Below are 22,124 nucleotides of genomic sequence, written 5' to 3'. Positions count from 1 at the left end.
GCTGTTGCTGAATTTGATGGAACAGTGTTATACAGGAAGGACTCATGCACGAGGCTGGGCAGAGGGTCTGCAGCCTCTGCAGGGCATCCTCACTTCCAGTTCCACACCAGGGGAAAGAGCCAGGAGCTCTGCCAGCACTGCTCTGCCTACAAGCAGAAGGAATTCAGACAGAAGAGCCAAAAGCGTCACCTGGGCATCAAATACACACAGAGAAATGAACCACAGAACACATGGCAAGGGCAAGGGCAGTGACCAAAAGCACACTGAACCAATAGGATAAAACCAAAGCAGATTCAGAACAGGTGCGTAACAATATAGAAAAAATATAGCTTTCACAGTATGCACAGCTTTTCTGAATCTCTGAGAAAAAAGACAACCAACAGAAATGGAAATTAATGGCAGTGTGTTCTTTCTGCCAAACCCTTCCTATCACACTTCCCTCTAGCTGCAATAGAAGGCCTGTGACTCGCCAGGCTGCGTATTTCAGAAAATCAGCTCTAATTTCTTTGCCCTTTTCCTTCTGCAGTTTGTATGTACAGTGATTGCCATCCTTCTGCACTACTTCTACATGAGTACCTTTGCATGGATGTTCGTGGAGCAGCTCCACATCTACCGGATGCTGACTGAAGTGAGGAACATCAACTTTGGGCACATGAGGTTCTACTACGTCGTTGGCTGGGGCATTCCTGCCATTATCACAGGTACCCTCAACAACTCCAAAGAAGCTTTGTTTGCTTTCCCTGCCATCTTCACTGGAAAGTGACCCCATCGAAGATGGATATGGATGCACTCCGCTACTACTGTCACTTGAGTGTTTTCAGTAGATGCATTGTGAGTAGTAGAAGTCAGTGGAACTTGGCAGATCTGCGCCCTAAATGTCTGTAGTCCCAACTAAAGTGATTCTGAGGGCATTACAGTAACATAAACGTAGTTGCACCCAGATTAAAGCAGGACTTGTTAACATTGCTTGGATATAAGTGTGTGTTTATTTGAACAACTTTGTTTTTAGTCATCCTAAATATCCTTCCCCATGCTGGTAGTCAAATCCGTGTCCATATCCATGCTGGGATACGGACACAGTCTCTGGGGAAGTGGCTGCAGTGTTTTCACAACTAATGCTACCCATGGGGCACTGCTGTCCTTCCCTGGATATTCCCACTGCAATGCCCTTGACCAGCAGTAAATGTTCTCTGAAGGGGATTTCAGCAGCTCTATTTTACTTGGCGTGAAAATGAGCTGGGAATACTCAAGCAGCCTTTTACATCATTTCATATAGAAAAGCAATAACTTCCATTTGAGTAAAAGTAATGAAAAGCTGGAGGCAGTAATCTTTTAAACTGTTCCAGGCTGTTCTGCAGGAGCCCATCTATCTCCGCCCTCACCGTTCCTATTTTTGCAGTCAGACATTTCCAGTGCTACCCTTAGCACATGGTGCTGCCTTAATGCAGGCAGACAGCTTCTTGGGAAGAGCTTTGCAGAACAGTTGGAGAGGGGTTTTTTGCTTCAACTATTTCAGCATGTATCTCTTGCCATATGGGAAATGAGATCTTCGGCAGACAGTTAACTTTTACTCATTTATTTTTATGGATAACAACATCCTGTCAGCAATGACAGAAATTTACATATCTCTCCAATCAAATAAATAGCTATCAATCATGTACACTTGGAAAAATAATTGTGGAACAAATTAGACTTTTGAAAATATACATGTTTTTTTTCTATGTGACTTAAAGGAGAATAATAAAACATAGTGAAAACAAACCATAGCATAGGGAGGAAGAGTGTCCTATCTGGAGACATGGTAAGTTTTTCTGTGTCAAGCTGTGCATATTTTCCACTTACGTCAATTTATCCTGGTTGTAGTGGAAGGTCCAGAGGACTCCACCACTCTGGAGATATCCCCAGCACTTCAGATAGAAAACATCTTTGGTTCCTGTAACATTTCAGACCTGTGCAGCTGTTATTAGCACCACTGCAATGTATACAGGAATATTCAGTGCCATCAAGTAGTAGGCACTGTCACTTCTGGTAGAAGAGAAGTATTATCACCTAATGGAAGGGAGCAGTTTGTGGTTCAGAACATGTAGCTCCCCAGTACTATTTCATCTGAAGGATTTTCCATTTCTTGTTTGGTTTCTCGTGAATTTTAGTGAATTGAGAGTGGCTCAGCAGCAGTATTATTTTATCTGTATGTTGCAAGTGCACCACTTTTACATTTTTCTGATTAGAAATTGTTCCCTGTAACTCGGAACAATTTTTCAATATTAAAACTACATATATTAAGAATTACAGCTCCAAGGTGTCTCTTGTACTATAAATTCTGATTTCACTGATTTACTTAAACAAGGAAGTCAGATCCTTATTACTGAAGAAGTCAGAGGATTTAGTGAAATCAAGAATGAATCAAGAAAGCTAAGCCATTAGTTTGACCTTCCAGGTTCAGAAATCATCTGAATAGAAAATTATTTCCTTATAAAGAGTGCAATTGGGATTTCTTGCCCTTGGATAGCTTTGTTACTGTACATATTTCAAGTAAGTTTCTGCTATGAATTTTAAAGTTTATTATCTAAAGAAGGTTCCAACTTCTTAACATGCATTTTGAACACCATTTCTTTTAACTTTCTTGATGAGAGAAGGATTGTGTATGTTTTTCAGTAGTGGAAAAGTTTAGGTATGGGAAAGAATTTTAGTCTTGGTCGTCAGAAGGACGTTTGGAAGGGTACAGCAGGACAAAGGGAAATGGTTTTGAGTTGAGGAAGATTTAGGTTGGATGTCAGGGGGAAGTTCTTTATAGAGAGAGTGGTGAGGTGCTGGAACAGGCTGCCCAGAGAGGCTGTAGATGCCCCATCCCTGGAGGTGTTCAAGGCCAGGTTGGATGGGGCCCTGGGCAGCCTGGTCTAGTATTAAATGGGGAGGTTGGTGGCCCTGCATGTGGCAGGGGGGTTGGAGATTTGTGATCCTTGAGGTCCCTCCCAACCCTGACCATTCTGTGATTCTGTGATTTTTATTTAAAAGATAACTATGTAGCCTAGTGCATTTCCTTTGTAGATACCCTGAGAAAAGTGAACCTACAGTAACAGTCAATTTAACTTATTCTTTTTTTTTCTTCATATTTTTAATGCTCAGCATTCACTTTGAACTGGGACATAGTATTCCTAAGGGATCTGTGATGGGACCTGGCTATGTGCAAAAGGGAAACCTGAACTTTAGAGGGAAAAACATCTTAGCAAAATGTTTACATAAGGAACAGTTCAGCGGTGAAGAACCACATCGAATCACTCCATACAAAAGCAAATTGCTGTGAATAAATGTAGGTTTGAGGGTGGGAGGAGGCTTACTGTCATCAAAAGAGTAAGGATGTAGAATATTCCTCCGTGGGGAGCAATAGTGGAATTTGCTTAGAGCAAATTAAATTCACTTTAAGTTGGCTCATTTTAAGTAGTTTGATCCATCTAGGAAAGGGATTTTATGACTTCCTTGCCTCAGGAACAAAATTCTGGATTTGGCATCCAGCAAGACCCCTCTTTGTGGCAACATGCTAACTGGCTGGCATACACTTGCAATAAGTGCTTGCCATCAAGAGCTCGTGTTAAAACAGGTTCTTACATCGTCCTTAAATCAGTATACCCCAGATCAGAGTATTTGCCAAATCTCTAGATTTGCTGTAGATCATTAGCAAAATGGTGAGTCAGGAGAGAGGTAAGGTTGGTGTGCAGTTGCTGCAGGGCCTGCAGGGACTCTGAAGGGTCAAAACATGCCTTATTTCCTGGCATGTTGGCGGGATGGGTGCTGGGCGTCCCCAGCAGAGAATCCCCAGTTGTGAGCATCAAGGAGCTGTTGTACAGCCCGCACACTCAGAGCATTTAATTGGTGTGCCAAAATGGTCTTTATGTTAAATTGCATTGGCTTAATTCTGCCTTTGGGTAAAGTGTTATTTCACATATTGTTGATTCCAGTAAAATTTAAACCGCCTACCTGAAGGCTGCAGTTTGCCCCACGTGTTTAATGGGGAACTTTAAGGTAGGATTTTGGGAGTGAAAAAATACTGCATTCTGCCAATTACTCTTAGAGCCAGATGTTTGGTCAAACCGTAGCTTAAGTCCTACTAATGGGGAAATCCAGTCCTGGGAAACGGCCTGTGTCTATAGAATTACATCTGTATAAAATACTTTATGGTCCCTTAATCATTTATGGCTAATTCCTTCTGGATGGCAACTGCTGAAGGCTGCGGTGAAAGAGCCAATGGGAACGGAGAGAGAGAGAGACCAGTCCTATCTCATTCCACGCTTCAGAGAAAACAGATCCAATATCCACTGCTTTGCTAAACTGCCAGTTTAGTTTTCATAGACCATAGGCCTGTACCAGATGTGAACGTTGGCCACGTGCCAGCTTTTATGCAGTAAGTGTAAAGCACAGCTCTCCCTTCTTTTCAGTGTCTTTTTGTCAAAGCACACAGAGTTCAGCTCGGAAAGGTGGTTGTTAACAGGCACAAATTCTCACTGCACAGAGCGACGCTGCCCTGAACGTTGGACTCCTGCTCGAGGCAGGTCATCTGCTTAGCACAATAGGTGCCCCTGGTGAACACACAACATCCTGCAGCCATTTACCATATGTCATTGGCTGAGGGCCTTGTAGGGATCCATTTCTGTCTCTTGAAGAAGGAAGAACTCTGCAGTATTTTGCAGGCCAAAGGCAGAAATCCCAGTCGTTGCCATATAGGCAAGGTGTAGGGCACAAAGTCAGATAGCACTGTAAGTCAGTAGGTAGAGGTTGGACTCTGAGATTCTCTCAGAAGTTTCCAGGCTTTGAAAAAGAAAACAATAAAAGGTGTGTTCTTAACTCAGTTGCCTTGGGGCATCAGCAAACTCCATTTCAAACAGCGCTGAAAGCAATGTGAGGTAGGCACTTACCTGGGTTTGCAGCTCAAAATGAATCTCAGCCTCTGCTCCTGAGCTCAAGCAGTTAAATCCCGTGAGTTCCCAACTTCCTTTGTCTCCAGTGTTATTTTAGTGACAGTAAGCTCACAGCAGTTAAGAATGCACTTTTTTGTAGTAGAGACATCTCCTTAGTTATGATTCATGTCATTCTGCTGTGTAGGCTTATTGAAATTCCTCAACATGTCACTCACCCTGAAGGCTTCAGCACTGTGTGTGAATATGGCTATAAAATTGTGCTGGAATAGAACTAACTTGGGACTTACATTTACTGTAGATTTATGTAGCTGAACTTTATTCTGGTAGGCAAAACCCATAGTGTCATTTGATATGAGATAGCTGGTGCAAGGGTTTTGATTTACGGAAATTTTATGTTAATATTTTATTTCCTGGATTGTCCTATTGAACACATTTTGCCATTATAATTTTATTTGCTAGACAGTGATCTGACAGTGTTATTGCTGTGCCTTGCTATATAGATCTCATCAGCACTATTCTGATAACCTATCTCTCCATTTTGTGACTCAGGGCTTGCTGTTGGGCTGGATCCGCAAGGCTATGGGAACCCTGATTTCTGCTGGTTGTCTGTTCACGACACCCTTATCTGGAGTTTTGCTGGGCCCATTGTAATTGTTGTAGTGGTAAGTATGGTGGAGTTGGCATCCTGAGCTGTCTCTTCCTTTCTACTTCCTTTTCTTCTATGTTTTGTCAACCAATAGTCACAGTCTGAAACAGCAGTATTCCTTATCTTAGAAACCAGTATATTCAAGCTTGCATCTTCTGCTTGAACAGATAACATGAGCTAAGCTAAGCTCCTGGCTGCCAGTGCAAAGATTGTTCGTGGACAGTCCAGCCCTGTGGCTAGAAAGATGCTTGTTTTTTCCTATTTGCATTGTTCCATGTTTGAAGGATTGGTTGGGCAGCATGTAAAACAAGTCAATGAAATGAGCTCAAATAGTTGCTTCATCCAGAATTCCTAAAGAAATATTAAATAATTTAAATGTTAGGAACTTTAAAGAATTGGAGTTTTTTCTCCCTTAAAGCTTCTCTCAGTAACTGATCACCAGAAGATACACATACATGTGACTGTATCTTATATGCTGAGTGCAGTTCTTTCTCTCCAGTAAGAGTGAAGTACACCTGGAAGTGGTGTGGATGGGGGTTGGGAGATAACAGAGACATGGAACTGCCCCTGCTGATTAAGTGCAATTAAGAGCAATTAAGTGAACTAGGAGCCTTCAGCCTCAAGAGAAGAAAGCTGCAGAGAAGAGAGTGGGGAGAAGCTTGTAACAGCATGATAGCCTTCAGAACATAGCTGTGGAACCAACTGTGCAGTGTCTTTTCCAACATAGAAAATAGGAGAAAGAGGAGGCAGATTCAGAACAGGATGAGCTATGCCATTGCTCTGTGAAGAGATAGAAATAGCATGATGGCAGTGGTAAACCGTACATGATTTACGAAATTGGGTGACTGGAAGAATTCACAGCATAAGTTTTCACTATGAGTGATGAAGTACAAGTGAACCACCCCACCTCGTATATCCCAACCCTGGAAATCAGTGGAGGCTCAAGGGGCTTTTTGAGGAACTGGCACTGAATGCTTACTCTGTATATTCTTATATTCTGCCTTGGCCTCAGCAGAAACAAGATACTTGGTGAGTGGACTCTGGTCTGGAAAAGACAGCCATTCTTTATCTTTTGTGTTTCATTCAAACCCCTTTGCACAGGGCAGTCTTGATGTGCTTCACCCAGATAGAATCCTAGAACAATCTTGACTGATACTGGTTTGAAACATGAATTTTAGAACTTGAAGAGACACATGAATTGAAGGGACAATATTCTTGGCACTCCAAACCATTTTAGGATAAAAATGTTATTGTCATTGAAGACTGAAATCTTAACAAATTTGGAGAAAGAACTTGAGCTGTTTTTTCAATTTCCCTTTCAGATAAACACTGTCATCTTTATACTAGCAATGAAAGCATCATGCAGACGAAGACAACGTTCGTTTGAAAAAACTGGAGTCATGTAAGTTTGGGTTCAAAAAGCTGTGCAAGAAGTTCTGTCCTGGAATAACAAAGGGATAGAACTACCAAAAAGTCAGAATTGGAAATAAGTAAGATACTTGGAGAAAAAGCCAGTCTGCATTGGTAGAAGAGTTTGGAATCTCTTTACCAGCACCTGTTTCTGGGGTTCCCTTGGCAGCTCTGTGAAAGCCTCCACCACATTGCTGTGCACTAGCGACAGCTGTAGGCATAACAAGAGAGGAAGGAGTGAAAAGATTGGTTTCAGTATGGTGTTACAATCCTGTCATGTCTTTCCTCGTGCTGCCTGCTGACACTTCACCTCATCCCTGGCATTTCCAGGTGGGCATAATTCTGAGTCTCCTCGTGCTCACCCATGGCTCAGAAATGTCTCCTTGATGCATACCAGAATGACCAGTCAGGTCAGGCAGAGACCACTGTGGTTCCTGTGCTAAGGACTGGCCTCCACCCCCATCCCATTCCCCGTGGGATGAGCAGAAAGCCCACAAGCTGAAACCTGCAGCCTTTCCGAACTGTTGTGGCAGCACATTCCCATTAAGTCTTATTTTGCCCAGAGCTTAGAATTTGCCTGTGAACTACAATGTGATTAGCTAGTGTCAAGACAGCCCCTTTTTACAAACAGGTAGCTGTATAAGATTTCAAAAGGCTTTCTGTAGCTACTTACTCAGCATTAGATCTCAGTTTTTTTTTTTTTTTTTTTTCATTAAATCTCCCTAAACAAATGGGGAGAAATTGCTATTTAATGTCAGCCATTTTACTAAGAACATGAAACTTTTGCCACTAGAATTGTCACCAACTTTTGAAAGTGTCTGTGTAAATAATGCTTTTAAGCAAACATACACTCCCCTGACTGCTCTCAATTCAAAGCCTTGGGCTGTAACGTTGGGAAAGAATGTGAACGTGAACTCAACAAACAGAAATGAGACGGACCTGGCCATTTACCGCCCAGATCTCTGCCTCAGAGTCAACAAGACTGAACAGTAGGGCTTGGCGAACAGCCATGTTTGTTGGAAGTTCACCCTAGAAACAGACTTGAAAAGAAATTGCCTTTTTTTTAATTTTTTTTTTTAACCTGAATATTCTATGTTATTAGCACAAGGAGAGGGGTTGGGCATTGGCAGCTGGTGAGCACTGCCTCAAGTGCCTTCTATTTGCTGAATTGTGGGCATTTACTCCTCACTAGGTCTGTGTGGGCTCTCAAGAAGGATAGGGCATTTTTTCTCACCTGTGTTGAGAAGCTGGGCTTTCCTCCTATGTCCTTCATGCTGCAAATGCTTTCTTGTTCTTACCTCACAGCTCGGTGCTGCGGACGGCGTTCCTGCTCCTTCTGCTCATCAGTGCCACGTGGCTGCTGGGGCTGATGGCAGTGAACAGCGACGTCATGACTTTTCATTATCTCTTTGCCATTTTCAGCTGCTTGCAGGTATGTTAGCATTTTGCCAGTGAATGACTTCAGAGAACGCACTGGTGTGCCCAAAAAATAGGTAAATGTTGGCTAACTTTGTAACTGAGGTGTTAAGTACAATTTTTGTATTGTTTTCTCAAAGGGAGGGCTCTGTTCACCAAAACCATACCTTCTAGTAATTGCAACTATCACTTTCAGTCATCCTAAGATAAGTGCTCTCAGAAAACGACAGATAAATAACAGTAGGTAATTATACCTCTATCTTTCCAGAGGCAAAATCTTTGCTGCTGTCTTCTGCAAGTTCATTGTTAACAGTCATTTTGTTGCTTTCACAGTGTAAGTTACCATTTAAGAAAATTAGTCAAATGGTGATTCTTAGATATGACTCACTGCAGTAGGGTTCTACTGGATCACCAGTTTCATCTGCACTGTTGATTGAAGATGCAGAATATGGTTTGTAGGACATCTGGCATGAAAGTAATTATGAAGTCGTGCTAATTAGTACTGCCTACAGTACTAAAACAGCCACTGCTAGAAGGCAACTGCTGTCAGTTGCAGCATAAGAACCACAGATCTTAATGAAAGAGAAAAAGAAGTCTGGTAGGTCTCCCTCAGAGGTGCCTGTCCAGGCCTTGCGAGCACATGAGATAGACCAGCCTGGAACATACTCTACCACTGCAACTTGACGTGCTCTGAAATAAATATTCCCATTAGGCTATAAAACCAGGCTTCCACAAGCCTAGAATGAAATGAAATTAAATATAAACCTGATGAGAGGGAGGAAAGTCAGTGGCTGGAGCTCTCCAAACTTGCCTGGAGAGGCATGGTGGTATGTGGCGTTTCACGTCATTGCCTTCTTTGAACTTGTATTTTTAGAGAGACATTTATGTGAGTTTTATTAATGAATAATCCGAAAGTGCTAATGCCAACTAAGATTGCATTTGACTGAATGTTTAGAAAAAGAGCTTGAAGTTTAAAGTTACTCTCAGTCAATTGCTTTGGCTGAAATCTTGAAATGCAGGCATCTTGTAATGTTGGTACAGCTGCAACTTCATGAGTGATTGGCTTCTATATACTATATCTCCAACCAAAATGGATAACAGTTTGGCAGCTGCATGAATTCCCTCAAAGCAAATATATCTGAGAACATACACGTGCATGCTCCCTGCCTCCTCAAAAATGTGTTCATGTGTGTTCCTCGCAGGCCAAAGGCTGCCCAACCCTGGCGATTTCAGTGCCTTTCTCTTCCAGAGGGAAGAACATAAGGGACAAAAGCTCTCTGACCCCAGGATCTCTTCATGCCTTACAAGGCTTTCTAAAGTTCTTTTAGCAGCAATATTAAAGACGCCTACTACAGTAGTTCTCCATTTCCAGAAATTTTCTCTAAAGGCCATGATATTGTTGGTGTGCTGTTACTGATTTTGTCTCATAATCAATGTAAAAGCTCTAAAAACTTAATGCAACTACAACCCTGAAACTTCCTGAAATGTCTTCCAGTGGCACTGATGTCCCTATTGGATATATTGAGAACTGTGAGGTAGAGTGACAACTACTATGAGCTCTGTTCTATAAATCCTATAGGAACACATCATTTTGTATATTTTCCAAGGCCATTTATGCACATTTAAGTTTGGAAGCAAATTATGAAGCAGGGATCAATCAATGCCATTTCAGTCAAAGACAGGAAATAGTTACTGCTGTTGAAATCATGGACTGTGAACTGGAATTCAGGGGTTGTTTCAGAAATGCTGTTCTCTAATACTCATTTGTGTTTGCAGTTTGGTAGTAATGAATCATTTAGATTTCGTTTTCTTCTCTCTAAAATGATCCAGGGGCTGTTCATTTTCTTCTTTCACTGCGTATTTAACAAGGAAGTCAGGAAGCACTTGAAGAATACTTTAACTGGAAAGAAACCTCTTCCAGACGATTCCACTGCAACAAGAGCTACATTATTAACTGTAAGAAAAAAGATGGAAAAAAAATCATTTTCTGGCTGATAGAAGTTACCTAAAATGCACTTATAATTGGCATGTTAATAATTAAGTGAATTGTCTGATTTCAGTGACTTCTACGAAAATCACTGAGGACATCTCAAAAGTTTTGATTAGTGTTTTATGTAAAACTTTTGACAGGAAATATTTTTTTTCTCAGCATCGAAAATCACTTCTTAAAGACTTCCAATAGGTAGCATGCTTAACATGGACTTTCAGTAGGCATTCATTGTTTTTTATTCTTGCAAAGGTCAGGAAAAGCAAGCATAGAATTTGTATGTGGGGTATTCTGAACCACTTTGGTACTTGCATTATTCTGGTTATAGTCGTGTTGATTTATGTAAGTAGAAGTCTGAAACTTGTAAGTAAAGGTAACTGATTACTCCTCCATATATATTGCAATCCAGGTGACACCTACACAAGTAAGCTTAACAGGATCAGATTGTGATTTTGAGCCCTAAATCCATAAGATTGAACTGTGAAAGTACCCTCTAACATGGTGCTATCTGTGCCAGCTTGCATCCAGTCTCTCCCTAGCTGGGGAAGGGAGAGGATGGCATGCTTAGATTTTATTACCAGGTGGGAAATTGAGGAAGAGGTTTTAAGGCTCAGAACTGCAAAGGTTTTCAATCAATTGGTTGATTGAAGTGGGGCACCAACACTCTTCTGATGAGCTGGGTCTGAGAACCTCATGTCCACCAGCTTTGAATATTCAAAGTGCTGTAATGAATACCCAGTTCCCTGCCCACAGGCTTTGGTGAAAACCATTTTAAGACTTCTTGCTTTGATCTGATTCCATGTCTATGTGCAATAACATTAATAAGACATATGGACTCAAGATCAACATTATGAAAATGATCAGTCTTACTCTCCATTGCCCTTAAAGGCTCAGAGTAGGCCCTTAAGTCATGTTTAAAATCTTTCTGTCAAGAAGGCATACAATGCCCTGGCCCGTGTTGTCCAGCAGCAATGAGCTGAAAGTCTTTGCTGAAACTCAGGCACACTGAGACTCTCAAGAGCAGGTACATCAGCTGCAGAAGAGAGTCAGTTACAGATCTCAGGCTCCAGCTTCTGCATCAGTGCTGGGCACTGCTCTTCTCCCAGTATACATGCTGCAGAATGGAAAGATCTGCTTAGAACAGAAAGGAATCCACTGTGTTTTGTTTAAAACAATGCCTCTTATCATTCACTGTTGCTTCGTGTCTTTTTTTTCCCCTTCAGCGATCTCTGAACTGTAACAACACATACATAGAAGAGCCAAATATGTACCGCACAACCATTGGGGAATCCACTGTCTCCCTAGAGAGCACCGTCAGGTCAGCCAAGAGCCACAATAGCTACCTTGCTTATATCCTCAGGTAATCCGGTGGCAGGTGCATGGCTTTCAGGTGCTTGCCTTTCCCTTTTCATTACTCTTGTGGAAAACAAAAAGCAAAAGAGAAGTGTTTGGGTTTAAGTGTTACTTGCTTTGTGTCTTAACAGTTATGTTTCATGTGACTGTCATTTTCTTTTGTGCATTTACTTTTGCATGCGTCTTCGCAATGGTGACTTCCAACAGTGCAGTGGTTAACATAGCTGCTGTGTTAACTATTTTGGCTGTGCTGCTTGCCTGTTAAAATACAGATGTGTTTCAAGGAGCAGGACTTAGATTATTAACATCAGGCTATTTCAGAATTATGATTCATGTCTCCAAGGCTGGCATTACCTGTGTCTTGCTGTAAAAGTGCCTACATTGGCAGTCAGATAAGTACGGGCTGACTAGCATGCACTGCAGCTGGCTGTGTTTGAGCAGAAGGATCTCATCTGCATGTCTGCCTTGTTGTAAGAACAGTGAAATGACCAAGAAAGGTGTCCCCTGTTTTTATCCTCTAAGGGATGATGCCGCTCATAAGCTCAGTGGATCCTCAAGTCAAGCAAGGGCTGGTCAGACTGAAGCAGATTCCTCCATTTTTCACAGGAATCCATCTAAGTCTAATGGTAAGAATTACTTTTAAGTGCTTTGACCCATTTGTGAACCTTTCCCTTCTCAGCAATTTTTTCAAAGCCTTCTGTAATAGTAGGAGCAGTTACTCTGCATCTCATTCTCATTATGCTGTTGGCATGAGGAGATACGCAGTGGTTGCCTTACTAGGAAATTCTGGAATGGAAATATGTATCTGCTTCTTGTGATGGCTCAGTTTTAATCTGACAGCTGTCACAGCTGCTGACAGTTTCTGGCGTCCCTTTTCTTTCTCACAAATTATGTACTACTGCTCTAGACTCTTAATTGGACATCTTTTAATGTTTGAGACCTTGAGGCAGTATCCTTTTTTATGACTGTGCATTTCATACAAGAAAATGAGAAGTGTCTCTTGTTTGATTTCCTTTCATTTGGGGTCTTGCTGTTAAATTTTGTTACCTTGTAGCAGTTTTTAAGAGTACATTTGCAGGCTTTTTTATATTTCAAGTACCTGGGCTTGCCAGTTGTTGTGTTGATTGAGATCCTGTGTTGTTACTGTTCTGAGTACTGAACAGTGCAAAAAGCATCCCCATTCTGTTCTGCAGCTCCCATTAGCTGAGCAGAGCAGTTATGCTTCCCATAAAGACTTAAGCAGATGCCACAGTCCTTCTGATTTATTCTTGAGAACACTTGTGGGTGCACATCCCTGGCATGTCCTGAACCAGACACCTGCCTTTTCTTTTTCTTCATGCATTGCAGACAGACGTGTCCAGCTCCTGGTCACCCTCTCATTGCTGTATTTCTCCTTTCTGCATTTGCAGATCATGACTCAGACTCTGACAGCGAACTGTCCCTTGATGAGCACAGCAGCTCTTATGCCTCCTCCCATTCATCAGACAGTGAAGAAGACGGACTTGAGCCAGAGAAAAAGTGGAACACATCCACTGCCAAAAACAATGAGCGTGGCCCTCTCCACAGCACACCTAAAGGTACTCCTGATGCAAGGGGAGAGCAATGGTTTTATTTTCTTCAAAATAGCTTTTAAGTAGATGTAACAAATTTACCAGGCTAGCATATATTTGAGAATGGCATCCCTACCACCATACCTTGCTACTGCAGATTGATCCTTGTCTCCAGCTTAGAGGCCTTTCTTCCTTTCAAGAGTTTGTTCATAGGGGAAAACGAGTGCAGGTAAAAAGATGCTGGAGCAAATCTGCAATTTAACCATGCTCGGGCAGACAGCAGTCAGCATGTTTTGCAGGCAGGTCCCAGCAGCACTTGGAAATCGTGCTACACAGCCAGCAAAATGCAAAAGGAGAGGAAGAGGGGAAGGGAAGTTGTTATTTTGTAGGCACGAGGACAAAGTACTTGCCTCTCTTTGTGCAGCACAGGCATCTGGATGTAGTGGAGCCATGGGAGGTGCCTCGGCTGCCCTCACCTCTCAGAAATCACCGTTCCTGGGGAGTCTGGGGGATTGCCAGCCCTGGAGAGAAGAGGGTTAGGTTTGTCTCACACTTCTCTGTGTGGAACCACAGCCTTGCTCTAGGCAGAGTTGGACACCTTGCCATCCTGCCAGAGGTATTTTGAGGGCTTTGCTGCACCCCACGAGCAGTGCAGTCCAATGAGAATCATCTGAAGCACACAAAAGTTTGACTGTCTGGTTTGGCACACATCTCCTCCCCAGCTGCTGGAGATAACACTGGCTGGGCAGCAGTTGGAAAAACCTATCCAGCAGTGGTTTTCGAGCTAGTGTTTTTTTGCATTGCAGTTGATACCCTTCCCAATCATGTGAAACCCTATTGGCCCACAGAGTGCATAACGGCCAGCGACAGCGAGGACCCCAGCGGGAAACAGAAACTCAAAGTTGAGACTAAGGTCAACGTTGAGCTTCACAGGGAAAATCAGGTGAACCACAGCAATGAAGCACCACAGGACAAAGAGAATGATGGGCAGCAGAAGGAGAACAGACCTCTGTCCCACCAGAACAACCAGCAGCCGGAGCAGAGGAAAGGTAGTGCAGCCAGCCCAGCTCTGCAAGCAGGCCATGAGACTGGGGCAATAATAAGCATCAGTTAGGGAGGGGATTGGGATCATTAGGAGAGCACTTTCCTAATGGCTTCAGCCTGTATTACTGGGGGGAAGTGGTGAATTCTGATCCTTTGGTTCTGAAATAAAGTGACAAACCAGAATTCTTATTAAGAAATACAAAGAGTTGCTTCTCAGATGCGTTCAGTTTGATAAATGAATTTACTGATGTGTTTCAAAATCCTGATTATTCCCTCTCTTTGGTGACAGGCATCTTAAAAAATAAAGTCACCTACCCTCCCCCACTGATTGACAAGAATATGAAGAATCGGCTGCGAGAAAAGCTGTCAGATTACAATCAGACCACGATCTCATCGAGGACTACTTCCCTTGGGACTAACGATGGGGTCCGCTCTCCTTCAGACTCGGGGGTGACAGTAAAAAATGCTCGGAGGGAGCAGTCTCGAGACCAGCTCAATGGCATGGCCATGAACGTCCATGTGGGAGCAGGACATGCTGAGACATCAGACTCAGAGTAAGTGCCACGTGGGATGCCCTGGCAGACCTTCCATGGTTCTCACCTCTTCCTTCACTTTCCATCTCCATACTCCCACATGAGCAAAGATTTCATGGAGATTGGACCAGAGTCTTTCAACAGTGCCTGTACTGATTGCTCATCCACCACGTGCACGCACAGTAGCGATTCACTGACAGGAAGATCAAAATCAGGTGTCACAGGCAGTGTGCTATGATAGACACCTGTCAATGGTCACCCTGGAGTGCTCTGTACTGGCAAACCGTGCATGCTAGCATGAGCAATGTAGCTGTGGGGATTGTGCCCTAGGAGTGCTCTGCTCAGGGCCACCCCCTTCTCCCACCACTGTGCTCCCAATCTCTCACCTCTACGCATCTTGGACCATGGGAGCATTTTTTTTCTCTCTTTTTCACCAACCCTCTTGTTTTGTAGCAAGGAGGATGTTTGGGACCGTTCAGGACATGTCACAGGGTGCAGTTAATTATTATGTGGCCAGTATTGGGTACATAAGGAGCAGAATTAGAGCAGGACGATACGTGGAGCAGCACTTCTTGATGCATGTCCAGCAAGAGGTGTCGTGGGTGGCCAAAAGGTACCGTGGAGGTGGGCAGATGGGGGCAAAACCCAAATGAGCAGGACCCTGAGGAAGCCCTGCATTGTGTGGGGTGAGGCTGGGGGAGAATGGGAGTCCAGCCAAGCAAGAGGAACATGTTATCTGGGCTGGAGAGCTAACAGCTGCAGAGAGAAGTGCTGTGTTGAGCTGCTGACCCTAAATTACCAGGTGTGTGATTCCCACCCACTGTATAGTGTGTGTATTTGCCATTCTAAACAAAATCAAACATTAACAAAAGGCTGAGCAAGCTTTCAACTACAGGGTATTCTCAGAAACCTCATTACTCATTGCACTTTTCACATTCAAAATGAGAAGAGCCTTGAGTAAAGTCTGTAAACATTTTGCACACATCGTCTTCCTTTTACTAACACGAATAATAGTCTCACTCCTTCTTCAAACTCAGAGACAATTCCTTACCCATCTTTAACCTAATCCCACCACGCGTTAGACTCTCAGTGCTGTTCAAGGGTGTGCAGACCGTTCCCAGCCCACTACAGAAACATATGTTTGGGTTGTTGGGGACTGGCAGTTGAAATAGATCCTGGTTTGGGATGCATGAATCTGCCTGAAATATGTTTCTAACAGCTTGCAAGGTCTGTGTGTGAGCCTCACATCATCACCTAAGGGTTAGCCAAACACACGCACTCCATAAACTTTCCTCTAAATAGTGCACCTCTCAGCCACCCGCTGTACAACTCTCATAGCCCATAGCGCCCGCAGGGGTGTGCTCAGGAAGAGCATTCTCTTCTTGGGGATGTGCAGCAGTAGGATGAAGAGCATTGGCCTAAAGCTTGTACATAGGAAGTTCCGTATGGTAAGGGTGATGGAGCACTGGAACAGATTGCCCAGAGAGGTTGTGAAGTTTCTTCTATGGAGATATTCAAAACCTGTTGGGATGTCTATCTGTGCAACTTATGGTAGGGAACCTGCTTTAGCAGGGGGATTGGACTCGATGATCTCTTGAGGTCCCTTCCAACCCCTGTGATTCTGTGATCCCCATGCAACATTCATTTGGCAAGCATCAGTGGAGCATGAGACCTAACTAAAAAGATTGGGTCGATTTGGGTGGGGTCATTTGCCAGTGCCTGTTTAACCCTAAACCTGCATGATCACTTCTTCCCACTAACAGAGGCAGTAATGAAACTTCAATTTGAACCACCAGGGAGCTGTGATCGTGGTTCTGGACTCCTCGCTGTGGGGCTGAGCCTCCGACTTCGCCGGGATCACTGCGTAGCCAGAGGACGAGGGTGGTGGTGCCCTGGCAGAGCACCGGTGCTCGCATTGGGAACACGGTGCCGGCTCCACCCGCCGTGGGGCTGCTCTGGGGTAACGCTGCCTGCAACGTCAACCCGTGCCAAAATGCATGGAACGGCCGCAGGGCTGCCCGGAAGGGCTGGGTACCTCCTCACAGTGTGGACAGTGCTGCAGGGGCTGTATATCTGCTGGGGAGAAGCGAGGGAAAACAAGCTACCGCCACAGTCCTACAGCGAGTCAGCCCGCCGGCCTCCAGGCAGGCACCCCAGGTGGCTCTCATCAACTTTTCTCCGGCCGCAGTGTGACCCATCAACCTGCTGCACTCTGCGGAGGAATGTCCCAACAAGTGTCCTTTAGTTTCTATGCCAGCATCTCCGATGGACGTGTCGTCTCCAGAAAAAAAAAACCCACACCCTTTATATATATATATACATATATATATATATAAAGTGTAGATACTTTTATATATTTTGTATGGTGATGCGAAAGAAAAAGCTCTTTTGTATATTTTACATTTATACTGATCTTCTTAATTTGATAACGGGAAATCAGTTAAAAGAGTTTTGATATTTTTTATATAAACATTGCACAGTTTTACTTGAATTCGGCGTTCAATAAAGTAACAGAGGTTTGCATGGAAACCAGCCTGCCATGCAATGCAGAGTAACACAGTACATCCATGCATACAGTAGGTTTTGTTGACAGGTTTTGGAGCACTAAGGACACAGCATCTTCCTTTGTAACCTCTTCTACAAGTGACAAAATATGCTTTGTGTTTTTTCCACTTTTTGGTGTTTTCGCCTTTTCTCTCGGTGCACTGAAATGTTCAGAAACTGCACTTCAGGACTAAAAATAAGTTGTCTTAAGGTTTCAACACCGTCTTTGTGTGGCAGAACTCAAATCAGCATTGCCGTTAGCAAGAATAAGAAAGCAAGTGGTGTAAGTGAGAGGGGTTGCTCTGACTCTGCTGGCGTGGCTCAGGGACCTCAGGGAAAGGGTCCCCCTCCCAGGTTCTGTATGAGGGGCGTTCTGCATTGCAGCCATGGCGCTGATTATTCCTGTCCCCCTGCAGTCAGCACGCTGCTGATCGGAGCAGAAACACAGGGCTGGAAGGATGGCCAGGCTTCACTTCCCAGCTGCTGGGCACATCCCTGCTTTCCCCCGTGTGTCCAAAGGCGCGTGGAAGGATTAAGGTTCTGTGGGCAATGGTACGGCTGTGAGCTGCTGCCTGCCACCAGGGCTCCTGGGGCTCCTCACATCCCATGCAGCCCTGTGGGAACGCATCAGCTTTCCTTTGCACCAGTGGGAAAGGGGAGATGCAGAAAATCTCTAAATAGAATGTGGAAATGCAGGGGAAAGGAAAGAGAAATAAAGTATGTGTCGGTCTCAGTTTTGGTATATTCCTGTGCATTTTTGAATGCATTTTGGAGGCTGTTGGAAGGGGAGGAAGGGTATTCTTCCTCTACAAGTGATGCAGTGTGCTGTGTGAAATTCTCTGGCTGAGAAAAACCATTCTGAATGTTTCGGGTGTCTGACACTTGGCCATGTGCTCAGGCACTGTGCAGAGCCTGTGGGAGTTGTTTCACATCTGTGTATGTATATTTTGTCCCAGTGAGATGTAGGTAGTCTTATTTTGATCAGAACTGTTGCAGTAAAGGAGGGTCAGTTGTATTAATGACAAAAAAAAAAATAATTAAAACCTATTTTTATGACTTTTTAAAAGCTTTATGGCAGATTAGACACTGGAGGTTGTTTGTTGTTTTTTTTTTTTAACAAATGTATATTTATTAATGTGCAGAACACTGGAATTGCAGCAGAGATGAAAGGAGAATTTACAATAAATTAAGATTTTTTTTGGACTTGTGTTCCATCTCTGGAGTTTATTTTCAGTGCTGTATCCATTGTTCCTGCAGGATTTGCATGGAAGAAACCGCAGGTATTGCATTGAGAGCCACCCAAGCCCAACACAGCCTCCTACCATGGAGGTCCCAAGGCTGCAATCAGAAGGAGCTGTTCTGACTTTCTTGGCTCCACTCTTGGCTTTCTTGAGCCAACAAGCAGTAAGCTGTGCTCTTGCTCACACTGTACTTCTCAGGCTGTTGTGCAAGTCTTCATTAAATATCTTGTGAGGCACAGCAGGGACCTGCAACGGTTTGGAGGCACTCTGGAAATGAAGTGTTTCCCAGTATCACCTGGCCAGCTTTTCTGTAAATGTTGCTAAACATTAGGCAATGAACTGTCAGGATGCAAGGTGAGGGAGTGAGAGCTTCACTACTGTAATGATTTAGGAGCAGAATCAAAGGTGGGGAGCTTTGATTTGCAAACTTCTCTGCCAAAACTTGCCACTAAACAAATGCAATCAATGAACCCAAAGGGTTTTTTTTTTTAATGTTAATGTACAAGTTCATTTTTGCTGGAACAATAATACTTGTATCTGTTCTCATTTATACAGTCCTCCCCATTTCTATGGAAAAGCACGGCTAAGACCCAGGCTTTCACATGAGCTGCTTTGGGTCAGAGCAGTGCATGGTCCTGTCCCAGCACCAACCACCACCAAATGTTCAGGAACAGGATCAGCACAACAGCGTTGCACAGCAAGGTGGCCCTGAGCCCAGCAAGCTCAGGAGTTCCATTATGGGACATGTTGTCCCTACCAGCACATTTTTTCACTCCAATCATTTATCCTGTTGCTTTTGCACCCATGTAAAAATCTGGTATGCAGTGGGTTGTAGACACAAGCAGTAAGAAGGGATTCCTACTCATATTCAGCCTTCCTTCTTGCCCTTCTCTCACCTCTTCCCAGCACTACATGCATCCTTCTTGGAGGCGGCAGTGAGAGAGGAAAGAGGTCAGGGCTGCCTGCAGAATGCACGATGCAGTCCAGCCAGCAGTCAGAAAGTGAGATTTGATTTAGGCAAATTGAGGGAAGAAGAATTCCAGCAGAGATGGACCAGCAGCAGTGACGTGGCACAGGGAGGCTGAAGTAACCCAAGAGATCACATAGCTCAGCCTCCTCCACAACCCAGGACCAAACGTGCTTGGGGATTTATCCAACGAGCTCCTAAAAATCCTAGATTCCATTCCAGTATATCTGCCAACCGCCCGCAGGGCCGGGGCCTGCCTGGGCTACGTGTGGGCCCCACAGCCCTTCTGCCGTACTGCCTGGCCTCTACCCTTCCTGTTGGCACTTTTAAAAGTTCACTTCTCCTCCCTGTGAGCAACAATTCCCACTGCTGTCATTTTTCATATCAGCCTCTTGGTTTTGGATCCGTTCTTCAATTTCTCAAACTCATTTGGATGTTACTCCTGTCCATGAAGATGCCTGGAGTACTTTGGCAACATCTGCAGATCTTACAGGCTCCCTTTTATTTCATCATCCAGCCTATGAATGAAATTACCAAATAAAACAAAGCCCAAGAGAGATTCTATAAAACATCTGTGCTTGCCCAGAGAGTTCTGGACAAGACCTCATAGTGGAGAGCATCAGCCTGCGCTGATTGCAGTGTTGGGCAGTGCCAAAATCTCTGCTTGAAGGCATGTCCTATCTGTTGCTGCTCCTTCACCCAGTGTGTCAGCACTGTGTTAAAGGACAAAATGAGATGTGAGATGTGTACTGCAAATCATAGAATCATAGAACCATTAAGGCTAGAAAAGACCACTAACATCCTCTAGTCCAATCATCAGCCCATTCCTACCAATACTGCCCGCTAACGATGTGTCTCAGTGCCACCTCTCCATGGTTCTTCAACACCTCCATGGACGGTGACTGCACCACCTCCCTGGGCAGCCTGTGCCACTGCCTCATCACTCTTTCATGTTTTTATATACGTACACATTTGTTAGATGATGTTCAAGAGGACAAAGACTGTGTGAAGCCCCGTGCAGCTCTAACCGTGCCTCTTTTCATGCAGGAGAGGCCTTGCAAGGAGCAGCTTTGAGGCCACGTGCTGTGGGTGGGGGCTGCAGCACTCCCTCAGAACAGGAGCGCTCTCACACAGGAGCAAGCACCCTGAAGGGACAGAGAGATTGAGAGTGCTCTTCAATCACAACAGCTGCGCTTCCAATATGTGCTCCTCAGATCCTCAGATTCCTTTAAAAAACAAACAAACAAACAAACAAAAAAACCTACAGCAATAATGTCATTGGTTACAAAACAGCTCCCAGAAGTTCTGCGTGTTTTAAGAGGGTGAGGGAAACCTGGCTCTCAAGGACACTCCCACCCAGTTCCATTCCACACAGTCCCACAGGAGGCAGCCACAGCTGTGTTTGGGGGAAGCACAGCCACAAGGTTCCAGGCCAGGCACTAAATCAACCCCAAGCAGCACACGTTCACTTTTTGAGAAAAATCCATACATTTCATTCCATATTTCAGTTCACTGAATGAAACGAACAAGAAACCTTGGATGGTTAACCCCTTCACTTCCAGCTGCACAGAGGAGGATGGACAGGCTGGGGAGTTGGGTGGAGAGGAACCTGGTGAGGTTAAACAAGAGTAAGTGTAGAGCCCTGCAGCTGGGGAGGAATAACCAGATGCAGTGTGCTGGTGGACAACAGGTTGGCCATGAGCCAGCAGTGTGCCCCTGTGGCCAAGAAGGCCAACGGGATCCTGGGGTGCATTAAAAAGAGCGTGGCCAGCAGGTTGAGGGAAGTTCTCCTCTCCTGCACATGTGGTCAGACCAGATGTGAAGCACTGCATCCAGTTCTGAGCTCCCCAGTGCAAGAAAGACGCAGAACTGCTGGAGAGAACCCAGTGGGGGGTCTCAGAGATGACAGGGGCCCTGGAGCATCTTCTTTGTGAGGAAAGGCTGAGAGACCAGGGGTGTTCAGCTGGAGAAGAGAAAGGGGAAGAGCCATGAATATGATTAGAGGGCCAAAGCACCTCTCCTACGAAGACAGATGGAGGGAGTGAGACTTGTTTAGCTTGGAGAAGAGGCAGCTCTTGTGAGACCTCTTTGTGTCCTTCCAGTAGTTACAAGAAGCTTATAAACAGGAGGGAAGTCAACTTTTCACACAGTCTGATAGCGATAGGACATGGGAGAATGGATTTGAACTAAAAGAAGGGAGATTTAGGTTAGATGTTAGGAGGAAGCTCTATACTCAGAGGGCAGTGAGGCACTGACACAGCTGCCAGAGCTTGTGGAGTCTCCTTCTCTGGAGATATTCAAGACTTGTCTGGATGCCTACCTGTGCAACCTATTGTAGGGAGCCTCCTTTAGCAAGGTGGTTGGACATGATGATCTCTAGAGGTCCCTTCCAAGCTCTACAATTCTATGATTCTGTGAATCTGCCCCATGAGCAATGCTCAGCCCCTGGGCTCAATAAGGAGCAAACCCGCATGGGACCAGTGTAGGCTATTGGTTTTTGTTCTATGGCTACTGGTAGTT

General features: G+C 44.3%; 1 protein-coding gene across 6 annotated transcripts in view; it reads left to right on the top strand.

The window, feature by feature from the left end:
- The window catches only part of CELSR1 (cadherin EGF LAG seven-pass G-type receptor 1), a 160,137-nt gene extending 141,538 nt beyond the window's left edge, over positions 1-18,599 (top strand). For 2 of the 6 annotated variants that reach the window (XM_085217622.1, XM_085217616.1), the window contains exons 25-35: positions 527-701; positions 5,463-5,575; positions 6,882-6,961; positions 8,275-8,401; positions 10,216-10,341; positions 11,596-11,732; positions 12,248-12,351; positions 13,135-13,302; positions 14,082-14,324; positions 14,609-14,873; positions 16,616-18,599. In XM_085217622.1, coding sequence (XP_085073748.1) covers positions 527-701; positions 5,463-5,575; positions 6,882-6,961; positions 8,275-8,401; positions 10,216-10,341; positions 11,596-11,732; positions 12,248-12,351; positions 13,135-13,302; positions 14,082-14,324; positions 14,609-14,873; positions 16,616-16,640 — 1,563 coding nt within the window. In that variant the 3' untranslated portion in view covers positions 16,641-18,599. Of the gene's footprint in view, positions 1-526; positions 702-5,462; positions 5,576-6,881; positions 6,962-8,274; positions 8,402-10,215; positions 10,342-11,595; positions 11,733-12,247; positions 12,352-13,134; positions 13,303-14,081; positions 14,325-14,608; positions 14,878-16,615 lie in introns of those variants that run through there. The other 4 variants (XM_085217631.1, XM_085217625.1, XM_085217629.1 and 1 more) reach the window with 4 other exon arrangements.
- The last annotated feature ends 3,525 nt before the right edge of the window (positions 18,600-22,124 follow it).

The sequence above is a fragment of the Meleagris gallopavo genome, chromosome 1 (genome assembly GCF_905368555.1).
Source record: "Meleagris gallopavo chromosome 1, MGAL_WU_HG_1.1, whole genome shotgun sequence".
Classification (NCBI taxonomy): Eukaryota; Metazoa; Chordata; class Aves; order Galliformes; family Phasianidae; genus Meleagris; species Meleagris gallopavo.
The sequence above is the reverse complement of the archived record's forward strand: the minus strand, read 5'-3'. Positions and strand labels throughout refer to the sequence as shown.